The sequence below is a fragment of the Diuraphis noxia genome, unplaced genomic scaffold (assembly GCF_037042655.1).
Source record: "Diuraphis noxia isolate RWA-SAM2 unplaced genomic scaffold, SU_Dnox_SAM2 contig0003, whole genome shotgun sequence".
NCBI lineage: Eukaryota > Metazoa > Arthropoda > Insecta > Hemiptera > Aphididae > Diuraphis > Diuraphis noxia.
The window spans coordinates 57,926,118-57,944,965 of NW_028301713.1; the positions used below are offsets into that span (position 1 = coordinate 57,926,118).

General features: G+C 27.8%; 1 protein-coding gene across 1 annotated transcript in view; it reads left to right on the forward strand.

Moving 5' to 3' along the window:
• LOC107166141 (uncharacterized) overlaps positions 1-15,130 on the forward strand; it is a 36,667-nt gene extending 21,537 nt beyond the window's left edge. The window contains exons 3-18 of the mRNA XM_015514719.2: positions 1,693-1,822; positions 3,234-3,402; positions 3,469-3,715; positions 3,817-3,937; positions 4,602-4,739; positions 4,798-5,009; positions 5,210-5,376; positions 5,682-5,918; positions 8,633-8,797; positions 8,953-9,162; positions 10,433-10,585; positions 10,659-10,835; positions 10,962-11,072; positions 12,104-12,319; positions 13,732-14,049; positions 14,302-15,130. Coding sequence (XP_015370205.2) covers positions 1,693-1,822; positions 3,234-3,402; positions 3,469-3,715; positions 3,817-3,937; positions 4,602-4,739; positions 4,798-5,009; positions 5,210-5,376; positions 5,682-5,918; positions 8,633-8,797; positions 8,953-9,162; positions 10,433-10,585; positions 10,659-10,835; positions 10,962-11,072; positions 12,104-12,319; positions 13,732-14,049; positions 14,302-14,417 — 2,887 coding nt within the window. The 3' untranslated portion in view covers positions 14,418-15,130. The remainder of the gene's footprint in view (positions 1-1,692; positions 1,823-3,233; positions 3,403-3,468; positions 3,716-3,816; positions 3,938-4,601; positions 4,740-4,797; positions 5,010-5,209; positions 5,377-5,681; positions 5,919-8,632; positions 8,798-8,952; positions 9,163-10,432; positions 10,586-10,658; positions 10,836-10,961; positions 11,073-12,103; positions 12,320-13,731; positions 14,050-14,301) is intronic.
• The last annotated feature ends 3,718 nt before the right edge of the window (positions 15,131-18,848 follow it).

The window sequence follows — 18,848 nt, forward strand, 5'->3', positions numbered from 1 at the left end:
AAATTCACGACTTACCAGCTTTTTTTTAAAGTTATTATTTATTTTTTATATGTATTAAATGAGTCTTCTCGCTTAAGTCTCTATTGGCATTTGTTATCAAATGAAACCATCGAAATATAGTTGTTACTTTATTAGAGTTTAGATATATTTATTTTATTAAATTATTTTTGGATAAAAACACAAACTATTAGACTTAAGATTTATCGTTTTATTTTAGTTTATTACCATTAAATTAAAATTATTGTAACTAAGACATGACAGTTAAATAAATAACATTTTTTATTTATAATCTACTTGTAACACTTACAAATGAAATGTAAACAATTTTAACCGAAATTATAATATATAACTATCTTAATATGTTGTTTTAAGCAAATAAATTAGTGGTTTTATTTGAATTTTGATGTTTTATCAAGATTTAAATATTATTTTGTAATTTGTTCATTAATTATTATTTGAAGCTTTGCAGATAATTTCAATGCTGTGTATGTAATATACATTATACATATTATCTTTGCCTATAATTTTCAGTAAATTGATAATGTCAAATAGTTGATCATGCAATTATTATTATTAAAAAATTTAAAATAATATCCTGGGTTGATAATGTCGATACAAAACCAAGTATTGATCGCAGTTAACCGAGCTACGACCTAAATTATTTTTTATATGCGGTGATTTACCGTTGCATAGTATTAAAATTTAATATTATAAAACACTATTATTCCTGTCAGTTGAGAATGATTTCACTTTGTAGTTTGTGTTTGTTGGGATTTAATAAGTATTAATGATTACACATAATATAGGTACATTTTTGTTTTAAGTGTTGAGTATTGGTTTCGAGATTTTAAAATGACAGTTTAATGTACCTTTTTTATGCATATTTTAGTAATGAATTTGTCAATCAAATATTGTTTTCGTTTGAATGTAATAACATTTATTTAAATGTAAATATAATTAAATTATATAATATTATAAGCAAATAAGATACCGTTATGTTTTTGTAACACGTTTTTATCTTCAAAACAAACTAAATAGCAGATACGTCGTATAGTTCATGTCCAAATAAATTATTCGGTTTTAAACATAGTCGATCCGTTTAGTAAATAAACTTATCAATTTATATTTGAACAATTTCTGGACATTAGTTATTCAAGGCTGCATTATTGTAGAAAAAATAATATTCTTGCAATGTAAAATAACCTTTTTTCATAATAATTTTATCTTTAAATTAAAATTACATGTTTTGTCTAATTAATAATTATACACTATTGTTCATATTGTTGTAGATACATGTATGTTTATAATAAACAGTATTAAAAATATAAATAAAAGAACCATGTGGTTATGCGACAAGTTCCCATAGTGGATAAAGAGAAATTGCTTAACTTGAGAGATGCATGTTAATGGATAGTGTAGCCACTGTGGTGTTAGCTAACATTTGTAATAATGATGAAAATATGTTAAGAAATAAAGTATGTGTATGTACATAGTATTCTTAAACTTATAACTTTTGTACATGTGTATCAAAGTATATTTATAGTACTATAATTATACTATTATCTTTTTTAATTAAGCCTTTATTTTATAATTGTATATATTTAGGTTGGAATAAGTTATTAAATTTTATTAGATGATAATTGTAATAATTTATCGACGTAAAATATCATTAATTTGAAAAATTTTGCTTAGGTACAATGTGACAGTGAATGTGACTGAAATGAAACCATATCAAGTACGAGAGTCTTATTTTTGTTTTACAGACTTCAAACTAAAATGTTCTAGATACCGAATTGTAATGAAATCGATTGTTTCGCAGCAGGTAATTAAAGTTAAAAACATTTATATAATATCCAATGCTTTTTATAGTCTATTTTTTAGCTATTAGTATAGTATACTCTCGTTTGTGATCCTTAATATCTTACTTTTGATATTTACTACTCATAGTACCTAACCGGGTGATTCTTTGATCTTTGAACACTCATTAGTTCAAAAATTATTAATGGTTTTGAAAATATTATTTTACATAGTTCAAGTTGTTAAAAAACCAAAGTTTTTTATTAAAAAATTATATTTTTAAATATTTTTTATCCTTATAATTTTTTAAGTTTTTACTTTTTTGAATGACAACATAGAGTTTTAATTTCATATTCCAAAGCAGAATATTTTTCTAAGTATTTTGATTCATAAAAATCGAATTTAGGACGAGTATTTTATGAGTTATAAGTATTTACAGTTCAGACAAACGGAGTAGTGGACAAACATTTTGCGGGGTAACCCCGTACCACTCCACTCTGCCAATCTAAAACTTAAAAAATTACAAGGATAAAAAATATTTTAAAATAATTTTTTTTAATATAAACGTTGATTTTTGAACAACTTGAAACTATGTAAAAAAATATTTTCAAAAACATGAGTAATTTTTTAAATAATGAGTGTTCAATGATAAAAGAATCTGTATAAATATAATTATTTAGTTTTTCATTAAAATAATATTTTGTTTGTTATTAGAATACGTTTTTTGATTTACTTGAAAAATATTATATTGTATGAAAAACAAATAATTAGTTTGTAAATAATATGTTTATCTACGTAACAAAATATATTTTAGTTGTGACAGCATAGCAATTTAAAAATTCTCTAACTATTTAGATATTAATTCGTGTTTTAATTCATTTCTTTTTGGAAATTTCTGTCACAGAAATTGATGTACCTACTTAGCCTGATATTTTTATTACTGTATCCATTTCTTTGGAACATTATTATTTTTGGACTATAAAAACAACTTCTGAACGTGATATATATTTTCAATGACTTAATATTGATATATTGATATATATGAACTTTGAATTTCAAGTTACTATATATATTTCTGTTATATTTGGTTTGATTATCCAACTTGAGTGTTATACGTAAAAAATACATATTAAAAATTCTGTCCAACCATTTAAACTTTATACATTTTTTAATAATTTTTTTTGTGCGTAATTAAATCTAAACTTCAAAATTATTTTTTTCCAATGTATATTTGCCTAAAAATTTCTTAATTTTACAATTTTAATCAGCAACACATTTTATTTTTTACATTATTTTTCAGTGAATTTATATAAATTATTTCAGTATTCTACTTTATTTTATTAAATACATTATTTATAGTGTTTTATCTAAACAAATTATGAATTGTGCATTCTCTCTGCGAGTTTTATTTGAAGAAATTAATTTTAAATTTGTAGGTCTTGGAAAAAAAAAAGCCAATTGAAGAATGCTGTGAAGGATTTGTTATATCACCAAATAAGACTAATTGCATTCCAGTTTGTCAGAACAACTGTGAACATGGTACTTGCGTGTTTCCAAATATTTGTAAATGTGATGACAACTATGGAGGACCTTATTGCAATAAAAGTAATAATAAATAATATTTAAAATACTATAATAATAAGAGTCTAAGTACTATCTATTTGTATATAGCATGTCCACCTGGAAAATTTGGTGAGTTCTGCACAGAAAAATGTCAGTGTGAAAATGGTTCACCATGTGATCCATATGACGGCCAGTGCAAATGCTTAGCAGGCTGGACGGGAGTAGACTGTTCAGAGAAATGTTCGCCTCATAATTTTGGCATTAACTGTGTTGAAGAATGCCCGTGTAAAAACGGTGCTATTTGTGATCCAGTTACTGGAAAATGTGACTGCCCCCCTGGATTTAGAGGTCCATTGTAAGTAACTATTTCGAGAACATTTTTTTTTTTGTGTTAGAAAAGGTGATCACAGCATATGCTCTATGATTTGAAACTTATTATAAAAATTCCAATTTTAGATGTGATCAGAGATGTCCATCAGGTCGTCACGGAGATGAGTGTCAAAGTGAATGTAAATGTCAAAATGCAGGTAGTTGTGATCCACAAACTGGTCATTGCCTATGTTCCTCTGGATGGACAGTATGTGACATTTGAATATTTATTTCATAAATCGCATTTTAAAACATCGCTTTAATCAAATACCCTTGAAAAAATTTAATACCCAACGTTTTTCCGTTTAAGTTGTTCTTTTATTCGTCGTTAAGGTTTATTGATTAATATCTATTAGATTGTTAAATGTAATCAGACCGGAATAAAATCCATGATTATTTCACTGTGTCAAATAGATAAATAACAATTGATCATTTTAATGCCTAATTTATAGCATGCCACATCGAGTTTCTCATAAGATTACTAAAGAAAACAATTGAAAAGAAAACAAATAAAAGTAATTAAACATTTAAAAATTATTGATTTTTTTTTTGTGTAATAATTTATCATTATATAAGTACTATTAAATCCAAATTAATTGTATTTAATATACTTACGTTCTCTTTAAAGAAAATTTATTATATAATAATGAAAAATGTTGTTGGAGTTTGTTTTTATGATAAAATTTTTATCCGTCTAAATAGATACATAAAATTGTTTGATAAAAGTTAATTAAATCAACTGTATATAATACATTAATACATAAGTTCAATACCAATTAACGTTTGAAGCTTAAAATAGCCCTGAAAGAGATGACATGTTTTTACTAGGTAGTAGTCTTAATTACATTACAATAATACAAGTTTATTTTTAGGGAATGGTGTGTGGAGAAAAATGTGAGCTTGGAAAATGGGGAGTTAACTGCAGTAAGTCATGTGATTGTTTCAATGAAGGTTATTGCCATCATATTACTGGCCAATGCCAGTGTATGCCTGGATATTATGGAGAAAAAGTAACGTCAATTTTTTTAGAGTTTTATTTCAAACAATAATTTTTACTTTTTGGATTAGTGCAAAGATATTTGTCCGGAAGGAATGTATGGTCCAAATTGTTTGAAAAATTGTTCTTGCCCGGAAAACTCGTACTGTGAACCAAAAAACGGAAAATGCGTTTGTGAAAAAGGTTGGAAAGGTGATAAATGTTCCAAACGAATATGCCCAGATGGTCTTTATGGAGAAAGATGTGACAAAATATGTCAGTGCGTTGTTGAAAATACTAATTCGTAAGTAAAAGTTTTAAACATTTAAAAGTATATCATACCTTATTATCTTCAACTATTAAACTTAAAATATTTTTGTTTTGACTCTTGAATAGTCAAAGTTGAACGGTTAGGTTTTTATCGCTTTTCAAATACTACATTTTCTGTCAAAAATAAAAAATAATTTTTGGATTAAAAAAAAATTCTTATCACACTGATTATAGGTGTCATCCTTGGAAAGGAACTTGTGAGTGTGTAGCTGGTTGGGATGGTCCGACGTGCTCTAGAACATGCCCCTTGTATACGTATGGCGAAAGATGTCGAAGAAAATGTGACTGTCACAACAACGCACAATGTTTGGCTAACAACGGCACATGCATATGCGGTCCTGGTATGAAATTAAGTCAATAATTCTCGAACATTATGGCCCCTATTGAACATAAATAATAATATTATATGTTTATTAATCTTTTTGAATCTGATAGTTGGTATTTGTACTGAATACTATCATCTTTTTTAATTAGTTTTGTGATGTAAATTGAATAAATAAAAATTTAATTGAGTACTTAATATTAATTTTACAATGCATTTGTTGAAACAGGTTCACTCGTTTTAATTATGAATTATTTACAACATATTGTTACATAATATTATGGTTTCATCTGAGTTAGATAATAATCTAATCTTAATTTCTAGGTTATCGTGGAACCTCATGCGATGTAACCTGTCCCGAAGGTACTTTCGGCGAGAACTGCAATAACCAATGTCAATGCAATAATGGAGCAAAGTGTTCCCCTGAATCTGGTATGTGTTTATGTCCTCCTGGCTGGAGAGGACAGCAATGTGATTTGCCATGTGAAAAGTCATTTTACGGTGAAAATTGTAAAAACGAATGTCAATGTAAAAATGATGCAGCGTGTAGTCCTATTGACGGTAAATACTAAATATATCTATATTTAAGTCTAAAATACCTATAATAGGTACTTAGTTTTAGTAGCATATTATGAGAAACATTGCTTATCGATAAAATGTGTAATTTTCTGCACGTGTTAGATATATGTAAGAATTAATGAATTTTCATTTAAAGTAGTTTTGAGAAAAAATAATAATGTGTAAAAACTCAAATCTGATATTTTTAGCACGCCCTATACAAATAATAATTTATTACAATAGTTGACGTTATATTCTCGAGTGTATGTTCTGGATTGGCATCAGGCAATTTCACACATTATTATATAATCAAATTCTAAATCGAAAATATTTTTTAATATCGAGTAGATTTTATTAATAATTGGTTTGTCCAAAAAAATCTTTTAGTAATAAATTTTTTTAAATGCTATACTTACTTATAATTTGAAAACAACGTTTGTCCTTAGGTCAGTCTAAAAAGCTCAAAAAGTTGAATAACTACCTTTGTGTACCAAAATTGTTGGTAGGTAATCAATCAAGAGATAACTAAACATTGATACTATTTTTTTTTGTAAATTTAAATTTCTAAGAGGGGAAAGTTTAAAAATAGAAAATAACAAAATTAATAGTTTATACCAAACAGATATTATTCTACATACATTCACATATCGTCTATGTATAATAATGCAAGAGTATATATTATATGTATAAATATGTGTTTGACCCCGAATATTAAAATCGACCTAGTGAGTATAATAATAAACATCCCGTTGATAGATATGTTTATTAAATGAGTTATTCAACTATTATGATGAATTTGTTCTGCTATACTTCCATTATGAAAGTTCTCACGGTAGACGTATGAATGTAAAATTAATTAAAAGTTTGTTTTTATATAGGTAGTATATTAAATTAGCATACACCCACTTAACATATTTCAAGTTGTAGCTTAATTATTTAGTTGAGTATTATGTCAATGGCATTTATAAATACAATAAAATATCAACAACGCAAACAAATTTCTATATTTCAAACAACATAATAATAAAGTTGGAATTATCTTTTGATTTTTAGTTTATAATACCGTGTGCACATCTTCAGTTTTTCTTAAGTATATAAGTATCAGTATTTTTTTAGTAATCTTAGATAATTTGCGTATCAGTAGGTACATTTAAGATTTAACAATAAACCTGGTAGAGATTAGGAGTACCAAAAAGTGCAAATTGTTTACCAACTTTTATCTTCAAATTTGACGCCCATAATGTTAATCAATTATGTTAATCAAATATTGTGTAGTCAAAATCTCTATCCAATTCATATTACAATCTGCTTGAACAACTGGAGTGTACGAATGGCTCATGACCACAACTACTCCATACATTTTTATCAATTTGTTATGTATTATAATTATGACCATCATTTAAGATTTTATTGAAAAAGAAAATTGATGTTTAATTTTAAGTTAAACTATGCCCGAATTTAGTATGAAAAATTACTTTAATATGTGATGTACAACTTATGTACTTTTCAAAAATGTGTATAGGTACAACTTTATCTTTGAATATTTTATGCAGGAAAACAACGATGTGGTAACAATGATCGGCCATATTTTATATCTCAATTCTAAATATTTACTCAAAATTCGTTAATATTAAAAGATAAATATTTTTGTCGACTGGATTTTGACATTTGATAATTCTTAACAGCTTTTTATATTAATTATTTTATAATGCGATGATAATAGATATACTTTATGTCGTATGAACGTTACGTTATTAGTATTAGTCATAATTTTTTTATTTGTTCTTAAATAAAAATATTACATTATATGTAATTGTGAACTCTTGAACATAATATGTATTATAACAATATAAAAATTAAACCCGTCTAATGGTCGTCTATCAAAAAATAAGAAGCACATAATATAACGTGCTAGACCAAAATGTGTAATTACTGTTCCGGATCCTTTATTTTTGATACTAAATATGATGATGCCATGATAGTATATTTTTACCTATCTCTTAAATAATTCTTATTTGTTGTGGGCAAGTTTAATTTTATCTGAACTTCATTTGAATTGTAGTTTATATTTGAATTTGATTGGTGATCAATTGATTTTTTTTTGGCGTAACTGGTATATTTGTTATGGTTTGGGTTCTAAAGAAGCACGTGACTTATCTGCTAAAATATTTCTGGGTGGTATTTTATCTTGGTTTGTAGATTGTTTTTTATTTAATCTGAGTATTGAGTAGGTAGTTGATGAATAGAGATTTTTAGTGGGTTTGAAAAATATTCTGAGACGACCATAAGGTTTTGGTTTATTTCTAAAACTGAATTTGGATTTGATGTACGTGTGGCTTTATGTATTTTAGTTCGGAGTTTCTATTGAAGAAATTAATTTTTTTAATATATTTTAATTTTTTACTAGACATTCATTGTAATATTCTCAGTAATTTTTTTTTGACTCGTCAAGAAGTAGGTACTGCATGACGTATTTCTATGTTTGTGTTATAGTATTATATTATGTGGGTTACTAGGTTAATATGTTTATAATATGATTATGGAATAAGGGTGCAAATATCTTCAACCTTTTAGGGATATAATAGTTAACAGATAAGTGCGGTGCTTCTTAATTCCATGATGTCTATTGCCAATGCCCAATAATAATAAATTACAACTATATAGGTACCCATTATTGTGTATGTTTTACGTATTTAATCGATTGTATAATTTTTCAGGCTCTTGTACTTGCCAACCCGGCTTTACGGGCGATAACTGCAACTCGGCTTGTCCGCCCAAGACTTATGGCAGAGACTGTAAACAGACTTGCGAGTGCAACTGGGAAAACACGGATTCGTGTAACCCTGTGACTGGTGAATGCAAATGCATCGAAGGCTGGAACGGTAAGCGACGTCATACCTATAATTACATTAGACGTTTTACAACTGAAATGCATAAAAATGTAATTTCGTGACCTTGTCAATAGACACCAGCATGCCTATTGTACATTTGAAAGAATTTAGGCTTATTATCGAATTAATTGTTTTCGAGTTTTCAGGTGTACATTGCGAGACACTCTGCCCGCGTGGTACTTACGGTGAGGATTGTCAGAACGAGTGCGATTGTCACAATGACAGTTCGTGTGACCAGAAGACGGCCAAGTGTACGTGCACTCGCGGCTGGGAAGGGGTTAAATGCGATTTGCCGTGCAAACCGAACAAGTACGGTTTCGGGTGCAGAGAGGAGTGTCCAGAAAGACATTCCGACGGTATGTTGTTTTCTCTGTCTATAAAATCTATATCTTAGTATAATATTACCATTATTATCTAGATAATATTACATGGTTCGGGTTTAAAATTAAATGACTTTTTTCAAATGATTTTATAAATAGGTGTCCTATACGTTATTAATAATCTACGAAATGCATTTCATTTATAATCTCTATTAACACAGAATGCACTTAATGTTGCCTCCTTTTCAAATAAATGAAATTTATTTATTTTGTTATATTCTTATCAAACAATCAATTCATTGCAATAATTTTGCTTTCACGATACAAATTGATAAAAACTTACAAAAACGAGATCAATGCTCTGTCGATGTTATTGTGACGGGCCTCCACCACAATACTCCTCTTGTCGGTACCTCTATCGAGGTTGACGTAACCGACATTCCATGCTCTAGGGGTCTTGTTGCTGCTGTCTAGATAAGTTTAGGTCAATGGAATACGCTCTTTGGTTTTAATTCATCAGTCGCTCCGCGTTCTGACAACAGTCCCTTTCGCCTCACGGAGATTTGTGACCCCAACGCCGCATTCTTTGTCGCCGACACTCAACCTCTATAGTCTATACTTTCGTTACCGGCTGTTAGCCGTTTTGTGGATGATAGGGAAACCTGGTGCGTTACCTCCACGAGTCACGTGTTTGCTGTCTATTTAATATATATTTTCACTCCGGTCTACGTAAAATTTCGATAATAACACACTCTTACGCCACATTACATTTAAAACAATAATATAGCGTGTAGATTTAAGATACTAGATACTATAGACCTTGCTCCTTAAATCGTATTATACGTATATAATTGATCGGCTTCCCGTGACACTCGGCCCAACTTGCGGCTCATGGCCTGGGACTGTTCCACCATTAAGTATACTATGTCATTAATCGTGAACTGCGTTATACCAAGCCAACACGAGTCACGTGCTGTAGAAAGCCTGATTTTTGTGTTTTGAATAAATATATTATATACCTACTCCAGTCCGTAGTTGTCGACTGAAAAATTGATATTTAATTGGTACATTATACGTTTCTTAATTGATTTTTTCGCATACTTCATACATATTATATACATGATATAATATATATATATATATTTGAATATTTGAATTAGGCATTACCATTTGTTATTAATAGTAGAAAAAGAAAATTAATTTGATATCCTATACCTCGTGAAGTAATGCTTTTATTATTATAACTGTGGTTTTTATTTCGGTGTAGTTATAGGTACTAAAGTTACTTCACCTTCCGTTTTCACAGATAACTTGTCGTGTGACCACGTGACCGGAAAGTTCGAATGCCGACCTGGTTACATCGGGCCGATATGCCAGCACGCTTGTCCAGCAAAATCGTACGGCCGGGGATGTCTGAAGAAGTGCGACTGCGAATACGGCGATTGCCATCACGTCACCGGTAAGGATGACTCTGTTATTGATTTAAGAGACATGTAAAAATGTACACGTTTTTTTCACATCATTTTCTCCAGGGGCTTGCCATTGTTATCCGGGGTGGACCGGCTCCAACTGCACGAAAGTATGTCCGCACGGCACGTACGGTATCAATTGTGGACTCCAATGTAAATGTCAAAACGGTGGTACTTGCCGTGCCATCGACGGAGTTTGTCACTGTAAACCAGGATTCACCGGCCCTACGTGTGCCGAAGGTCAGTATACTATTATATTGTTACGATTCAAAGCCAAACAGTGAAGAAACACTGAGCTCTTTATTTAATAGTCTCAGAAAACGTTTTTAAGATTAAAAAACTGACAAATTGTCTACGATTTTACAGTTTGTCCTGATCAATATTATGGCGATCACTGCATGTCGACGTGCAATTGTCCCAGTGAAAAATTTATCTGTCATGCTGTTGACGGTTGTGTATGCAGACATGGATACACAGGTACCTTTACAATAACTCTTATCTACTTGTTAAAAAATACATCTCTCTTTGTATCTAGTTTTAAAATATATTTACTATATGCACATATTTAGTGTTTGAAGTATAAAATATTTCAATATGTGATAAAATATTTCACAAAAACTTGAAACATTGGAATTTTTTCTAATACAAATATTAATGAACATTATTTATCAATAACCTAATTAAAGAAAACCATCACTAATGAGTAGTTAGTGATTATTTTCCCTAGATACTATTATAAAATTGCGAAGATGAGTTATGATGGTTATACGTAAAAATAAAACTTATTTAAAAAAAAAAAAATATTGAAATGTTTTACAATTTTAAATTTCATCAAATATTCAAACACTATATGTATTATACCTACTCGCATTTATAAATTTTATTTAAGTTAATTCTTGTGGCCTGTAGGGTCAGGTATAATGTATTTTATAATCTAATCATTTGATACCTATGGTTCAATTTGTGTTAGCTATTATAGGCACATAAGTAATTAATAGTTTATTTTTCTATGATACTAATATAAATTATAATAGCTTGACTTAATAATATGGTAATAATTTATTACTAATAAAACATATTCCCATAACTCATAAGCGTAAGTGTGCTTAGCCCTCCTCCTATTTTGAATATTATACTCACCTTCAGAATTATTATTGTTTTTTCCATTCAGTTAAATCTGGTATCTGTTCTGAAGTCTTTGAAATTTCAACTTGAAATTATTGGTAGGTATAATAATTAATTGTGATGTATAAATATTATGAAATTATTATAACTTAAAAAAAAGAAATGTATTGGCAACAAATATTACTACAAAATAGGTACTTAACTATTGTCAGTGGTAAATTGTCGGAGAAACATGTAGGTGTCTACACTTATTGTTTCTGTGGTTAACTTGATTTTTAAAATAATATTGAATAATTATTTTTTACAGTTAATGTAAAAGCTTTACATTTAATATTTTATTGTCATATATTGGATAATTTTTAAAATCACAAAATATGATTTAGGTGAGAACTGTGATGAGCCTTTAACTGACCGAAGAATTGGTACATTAGAAACTGAAAAGAGCTCTTCAAGTACTCTTGCTGGAATGTTTGTTGCTATTTTGGTAATAGCTGCATTTATCATGTTGTTCTTATACTACCGTAATCGTGTGGCCGGTCTCAAAAATGTCATACATGCACATGTCCAATATGGAGCTGATCCACTTAGTTTGAATCAAGGTAAATATATTTTTGATTATAATATATAAGTACAATTAATAATAAACATAATAAATATAACTATATAAAATAAAGGGCCTTTTTTATGTTAACATTTCGTAACAACGCTATTTAACTTTTTCCAATTTTTTTTACAAAAAGTTGTTCCAAATACCTTCCTGAATGTCACCACGTCAACCAAAATTTAATTTTTTTTGCTTGAGTGAAGGGATAGGGGGATCGTATTTTTATTAGTTGCGCCATCATTCCACCAAAAAATATTCTAAACCTATACATATTATTATAATAAAGTAAAGTTTGTGAGGTTATAGGAAGTAATCTCTGGATTTACTAAAACGATTTAAAAAAAATTTTTATCAGTAAAAGGCCTCATTATTTGTACTTATTAGGGTTAAAAGAGGTTGAAAATGAAAAAACCACCAAGCTGGTACCACTGCAACTATGAGCATGAAATTTGGTCAGTAAGTTCAATTATTATGATGCAAAAAACCTCTAAGGATTTTTTTCAAATTAAACCTCTACATGAACTGAAAGGAGTATATAATATAAATATAACTAAAAATGTAATTGGTGCTGAAATTTTGACCTGATGTGCTAAGGGAGAAAAAAATATTTTTACCGAAAATACCATTACACCACATGATTTTCCAGTTAAATTTGGAAGAGCTCAATTTCCAATAAAAGTCTGTTTTGAAATGACAATAAACAAAGCCCAAGGTCAGACTTAAACTTATTGTGGTGTAGATTTGAAAAATAACTGTTTCTCAAATGGAAAATTATATGTGACATTTCTAGAGTTTGAAAACCTGACCATTTTTACGTTTATGCACCACAAAATAAAACTCTGAATGTGGTATACCAAGTGGTTTTGATTTAAACCATATTATAATTGAGAAATTGTGTATAGAATCATTTGTAAATATTTGTAGATAGAGTTTAATTTTAAAAATGATAATTTAGAATTATAGAATCATTTTTAATATGTATAATGTATATAGAATTCTTTGTAAATAGTTTTATTTTATTTTTTTTGTTTTATTTATAATTCAGTTACTACAACTATTTAGCACTTGATAGCATTAAGTAAAATAAATTTTTTTTCCTTTAAAAATAACAATGTGTGTTGATTTAAAAATTTCATTTTGATAAAGCAAAATCTACACATGGACAAAGTCAAGTAATTCAGCTAATATGAATGACCATTGTGTGGGCCACTTTGTGGCTTTTATGTATTAGTGATCTTGACTGTTGGGTTATGCTTAATTAAAAAATATATTTTGTATTATTGAGTGTTAAATTTAAAAATATGTTTACACTTTTAAAATATAAATACAAACATATTTTGTGATAATTTTTGAATATTTCATCTAATTGAATGAAATTTTCATATCATGATTTTGTTATCATTTCAGACCGATTCCATTTTGACAATCCTGTATATTCTTTTGGACAGACTAGCACAACAATCGGAGTAGTTAGTGAACACCAAACACTGAACAACTGTCAAATTAAAAATAATTTAAGTAAACCTAATAATTTGCTGAAAGCTGGTTGCTCGTCATCATTGATAGACGATAGTGATAGTTATGGTGGTATGCCATCAACTAGTGCTTCATCTTTCAAAAATATGGAAGCTGATTTAAACAATCCTAACATCTATCACAGTTTAGATGATTTGAAATCAGAAAATCTATATGATGAAATTGAAGACAAAAAATTAGCAGCAGCAGGTAAGATATTGAATCTAAAAGATAATAACTTATTAATTATTTTAATATGATTGAATATCATTGTCATAACATTTTAAATACTCATAAAAAATAAAATATGATGTATTTTCTTTTTAACTGTTGAAATCTGTTCAATTATAATTTTTACATTATTATTTTCATTGTTTCTTAAATTTGATTGAATTATGATTTTTGAATGATTATTATTAATTTATATGACATTAAAATTAATTTCAAATACCTGTTATATAGAACAAGAATACGATCATTTGGATTATCAGCGACCCAACGGTACATGGAAGCCTCATTATCAACGCATGTCGACAAGTTTGAAGGCTGAAAGTAAAAAGAATTTAGATATGGAATAACACAAATTATAAATTGAGACTTGCCAAATTGTTCATTAAGTCTTATGTAACTGTCTTCAGACAATACTATTTGACTTTAGTTATCAACATTAATCTCTTTTTTTTAATTTATATTTTTTTATTGATTTTTATTTATCTACATTTTATTTAAATAGTACCTAATCATTTAATATCATACAAAATATTTTTTTTTTCTACCAAATTGATATATTTTAATATTGAGGCGCTCTGTGATATTTTATTAATATACTTGCGTAGTCCATTATTGATAGACTACTGAAATTTGTCTTTATGACTGAAAACAAACAAATATTACTAAAAATAATTGAATATTAAACTTAGAAATTTGTATAAAAAGTTTTCCATAAATATAATTGTATATTATTTTGGAGTGTTATTTTAAGCATCTTACATTGTATACATTATTTTTATTCTTATTTCATGTGTAATTAAATGAAATAAATCATTTATTATCTTACTTTATGTAAGTACTATCTACAATGATTTTTTTTTCATTTTTTTTTACTTCTTAGATATTGTATTAAGGATTTCATAATATTGTATTTGTTTGCAATTAATAGTTGATATAGGTCATGGGTTAAGTTTGACCTACTTATATTTTGTTCTGTTAAATTGAATTGATTTTATTTAAAAATTTATTATAATTGTACCTATATATTTGATGAATAAATGTGCATTTATCTTTACTAAGATTTTTTGTGTAATCTAAATTATAAGAATTTTATAACACTAATATAGAATATAGATTGTCATTTGTCCTGGCTAACTGGGGTTGGTTTTGAATTTAGTGTTTCACACCGACAATGTGTTTGAAGACAACCAATTGTCCCAGTATCAAACATCAATAATTTGTGTTGAAATATTATCTTTTACTTACTTACTTGATATTTCTAGTAGGAAAACAATATTGTTTTTATAAATGATTATAAGATGAAAGCAGTCCCTAAAATATCCAAATTTCTATACTACATACCCTAAAACAGTCAAATTTAAATTATACATAGTACCTATCAATTAATAATATATATTTACAATAAATGATTTTTATTTATATAATGTATAGAACCTTTATTTAACAAATTTTGAAATTTGAAGGTTTTTTTTTGGGAGGGAAATTTGGCATGTTACTCACTTGAAAAACAGAAACAACACATGTGGGTATAACGTTCTCTTAATTGTTGTCACGGTTTGATAACCAGATTGTTTATTTTATCATTAAAATTGTTCCAAAGTTGGATTTGAAAATAAAATATATTGACGAGAATTGATTATTTTTATTTTCTGTACATGATTTGCCTCTCTATTAAACGTAATACTACATCAATGGAGTTATAAATAAATAATTAAATATTATATTATTATTTACAATATGTCATCGCCGCCACCCCCGCTGCCGCCGCCGTGATAGATAAGCGGCGGATCGGAGGTCATTCATTTTACGATATTTTCGTTGTGTACGTGAAATCGGTCTTAAAAAATACTTGAACATTTTTGGTTATAATTTACAAACCATCTAGCCAACCTGCTTGTGAGTTCCTCAATTCCCATCTGCGCAATATTTCTGATCGATTGATACCTTAACTGACTTTATATGTTCAACCGTTTGCCCTGTAGAGCTGACCGATTTCTATGAATTAAAAAAAATTAGCACGATATTTTAATGGTACAACTCGGTTTCCTGTTATTATACTTTAGTGGCAACCATACTTTTTTTTTTTTTTTTTTAGCTTCACGCCACTACCGTTGGATATTTTATATTTTTACATTCACTTTTGTCAGTTATATTTGAACTTCATTTTGTAAGTGTACCTAACTTATGTGTTTATTATAATATTGTATTTTAGACGTGTAACGGCGTGATATATAGGCAAATTTAGTACATGTAGGAGTTATATTATGATTTTCTTGGATTTACATTATTAAAATTTACGAGATTAAAAGAACTACCTTCCTTGGTTTGCCCCCGAAAATATCACCATGAAACAGGAGACCGGCATTGCCTGTTTCAGGATAGGGCACACCCATTTCACCCATCAACATCTCATGAATATGGTAGATCCTCCAGTTTGCACCAGCTGCGGTGTACCTTTGACCGTCAAACACATCTTCTTGGAATGCTGGAGCATTAGAAAGATAGGGAAATGCAGGCCTGTCAGATCAGCTGTGGAGATTACTTAACCCTGACCCATGCAACGTTAAATGCACCTTAGAATTTATTTATATTTCAAAACTAATTAGTAAAATTTAAGTATCCGTTTATCATTAACATATTGTATATTTCAATCGCATATTGTACCTAATGCATAATAATTAAATAATAATATATAGTAGATAATCATTTATTATAATTCTCAATTTATTTTAATCCAAGTATCTCGGATAGAGTCAAGCAACAACCATCAGCTAGGATTGTCTAGCTCAACGAACCCATTTGATTTTTGTACCTAGATACGTATTTTAAGTTTTTGTACACAAAAATTATTGTTTCTATACACATAAAGTCAACAGAGTCAATACGATCAACATATGATATACCTAATCTATTAATAAACAATATTATCAGTTTCTTCATCTTCATTTGTAGCGCTAAGTTAAAGTAATAAAAGTATATTATAATGGCTCCCTTTGCCTATCAAATCCAGTCAACCCAGCACGAATCCAGCTATCAGATCTTACAATTAATATCAACATTAATTTTATAATTTAATGTGACCACAGCGTAATTATTTACTCTTTTCTGGAATGGAGTTAGTCTCTTTATTTTAGATCTTTTACAGTTCTTCTAGATTTAAAAGTGAGTATATAATATGACAACCGAGTGTGCTTCGTTGATATCGACATTATTTGTGTATTATTAGTGTATTGGACATTGGTATTTGTAATTTGTATTGATTAAGTTATTTTATCTATAAATTAATGTCAATTATTATATAAATTCTAATATAAACTATAATAATAGCTAATTGTACCTATTTATAATAGAAAATACTTTCCCAATACCCACTACCACAGAGTACTAACTATCATAACAATCCTCTTCTACGATGCCATTGATTGGACATATGTATGAGTACTGAGTAGATAGAATAATATTATATTGAAATAATATTATTCAGTTTTGATCGTTGAACGATTAACTTAATGAAATTATCATTATAATATCATTAAACATAAATTATACCAATTTGATTTTGGTTTAATTCAGTCAGCTTTTGAAATTACGGAATCCTCATAGGTGCGTTATATAATATACTCAAAAGTTGACAATTTTATTTTTCGCTTCTTTACAATGAACATTGTATACAGGAGTAGGTCACTTCTTAATACACGATTTTATATTTTAGTTACATATATATAATTTTATAAATATATTAAAATTAAATGACCTTGTTTTTGTAATCATCATAAAAATATATAATTGCCATAATAATCATAATATAGCTGTTGAACGATTATCTTTGATTACCTATTGATTGGATACAATTATTTAATTTAAGAAATAATTTGATAATGATTTTTATATTAATGTAAACAGTAAATACTAATAAAATATCCATCATAACCCATAAGTTAATTTCTAGGTACTTCTAAGATTTTAAGCCGGTTGTTATTTCGTTGAGATGATAATATATTTTATTTTGAACAAATAAATTATTTCATTAATTGTTAATAGAAATGTACGAATTTGAAACTTAATTCATTTATGAACTAAATGGATATCAGAATAATCGAACTATAAAAAGTTCTGATTAAAAATTAAACAGATTGTTGTAATATGATTTGACCTTATCGAGTTTTAGAAGAATGTTAAAATATAATAAACATAATTGTTTTTTGATATTTCATTAGGTACTTAATTAGTTTTATATGAATATTTGTTCGACTGTCACAAATTAATTTAATGATTTTCAGCCATTTTAAGCACGTTAGGTCATTCTTATTGATAAAAATATAATTAACTATTAATAAATGATAAGATAAAATTGTTCTACTTATTGTTACTTCTATACTATGGCCAATTCAACATATTTAATATAAAAAAATAATGCACCTAGATTGCCTGTAGACGAGACAGATTTAATTATATTGAAAAGCCTAAAATACATGATTAATATAATTACTGACCTCTTCAGAAGTGAGGCTTATGTAAATAGTAAAAAAAGATTATTTTATTTTAAATGAAGCTGTGACAGCAAATAATTTTATTATTTCATCTAAAATACAATTAATGCAAATATTTTAGTATGCCATTAGTATATAACATTTATGAGTTTGTTCTCATTCACTTCATGTAAACATGTTGTAACTAGTATAGTTATATATTATATAACCATCTATTATTAACTAGTCGTATTATAATTATAATATTTGCACACGTAGATACGTAAATTATTTTAATATTTTCCAAAT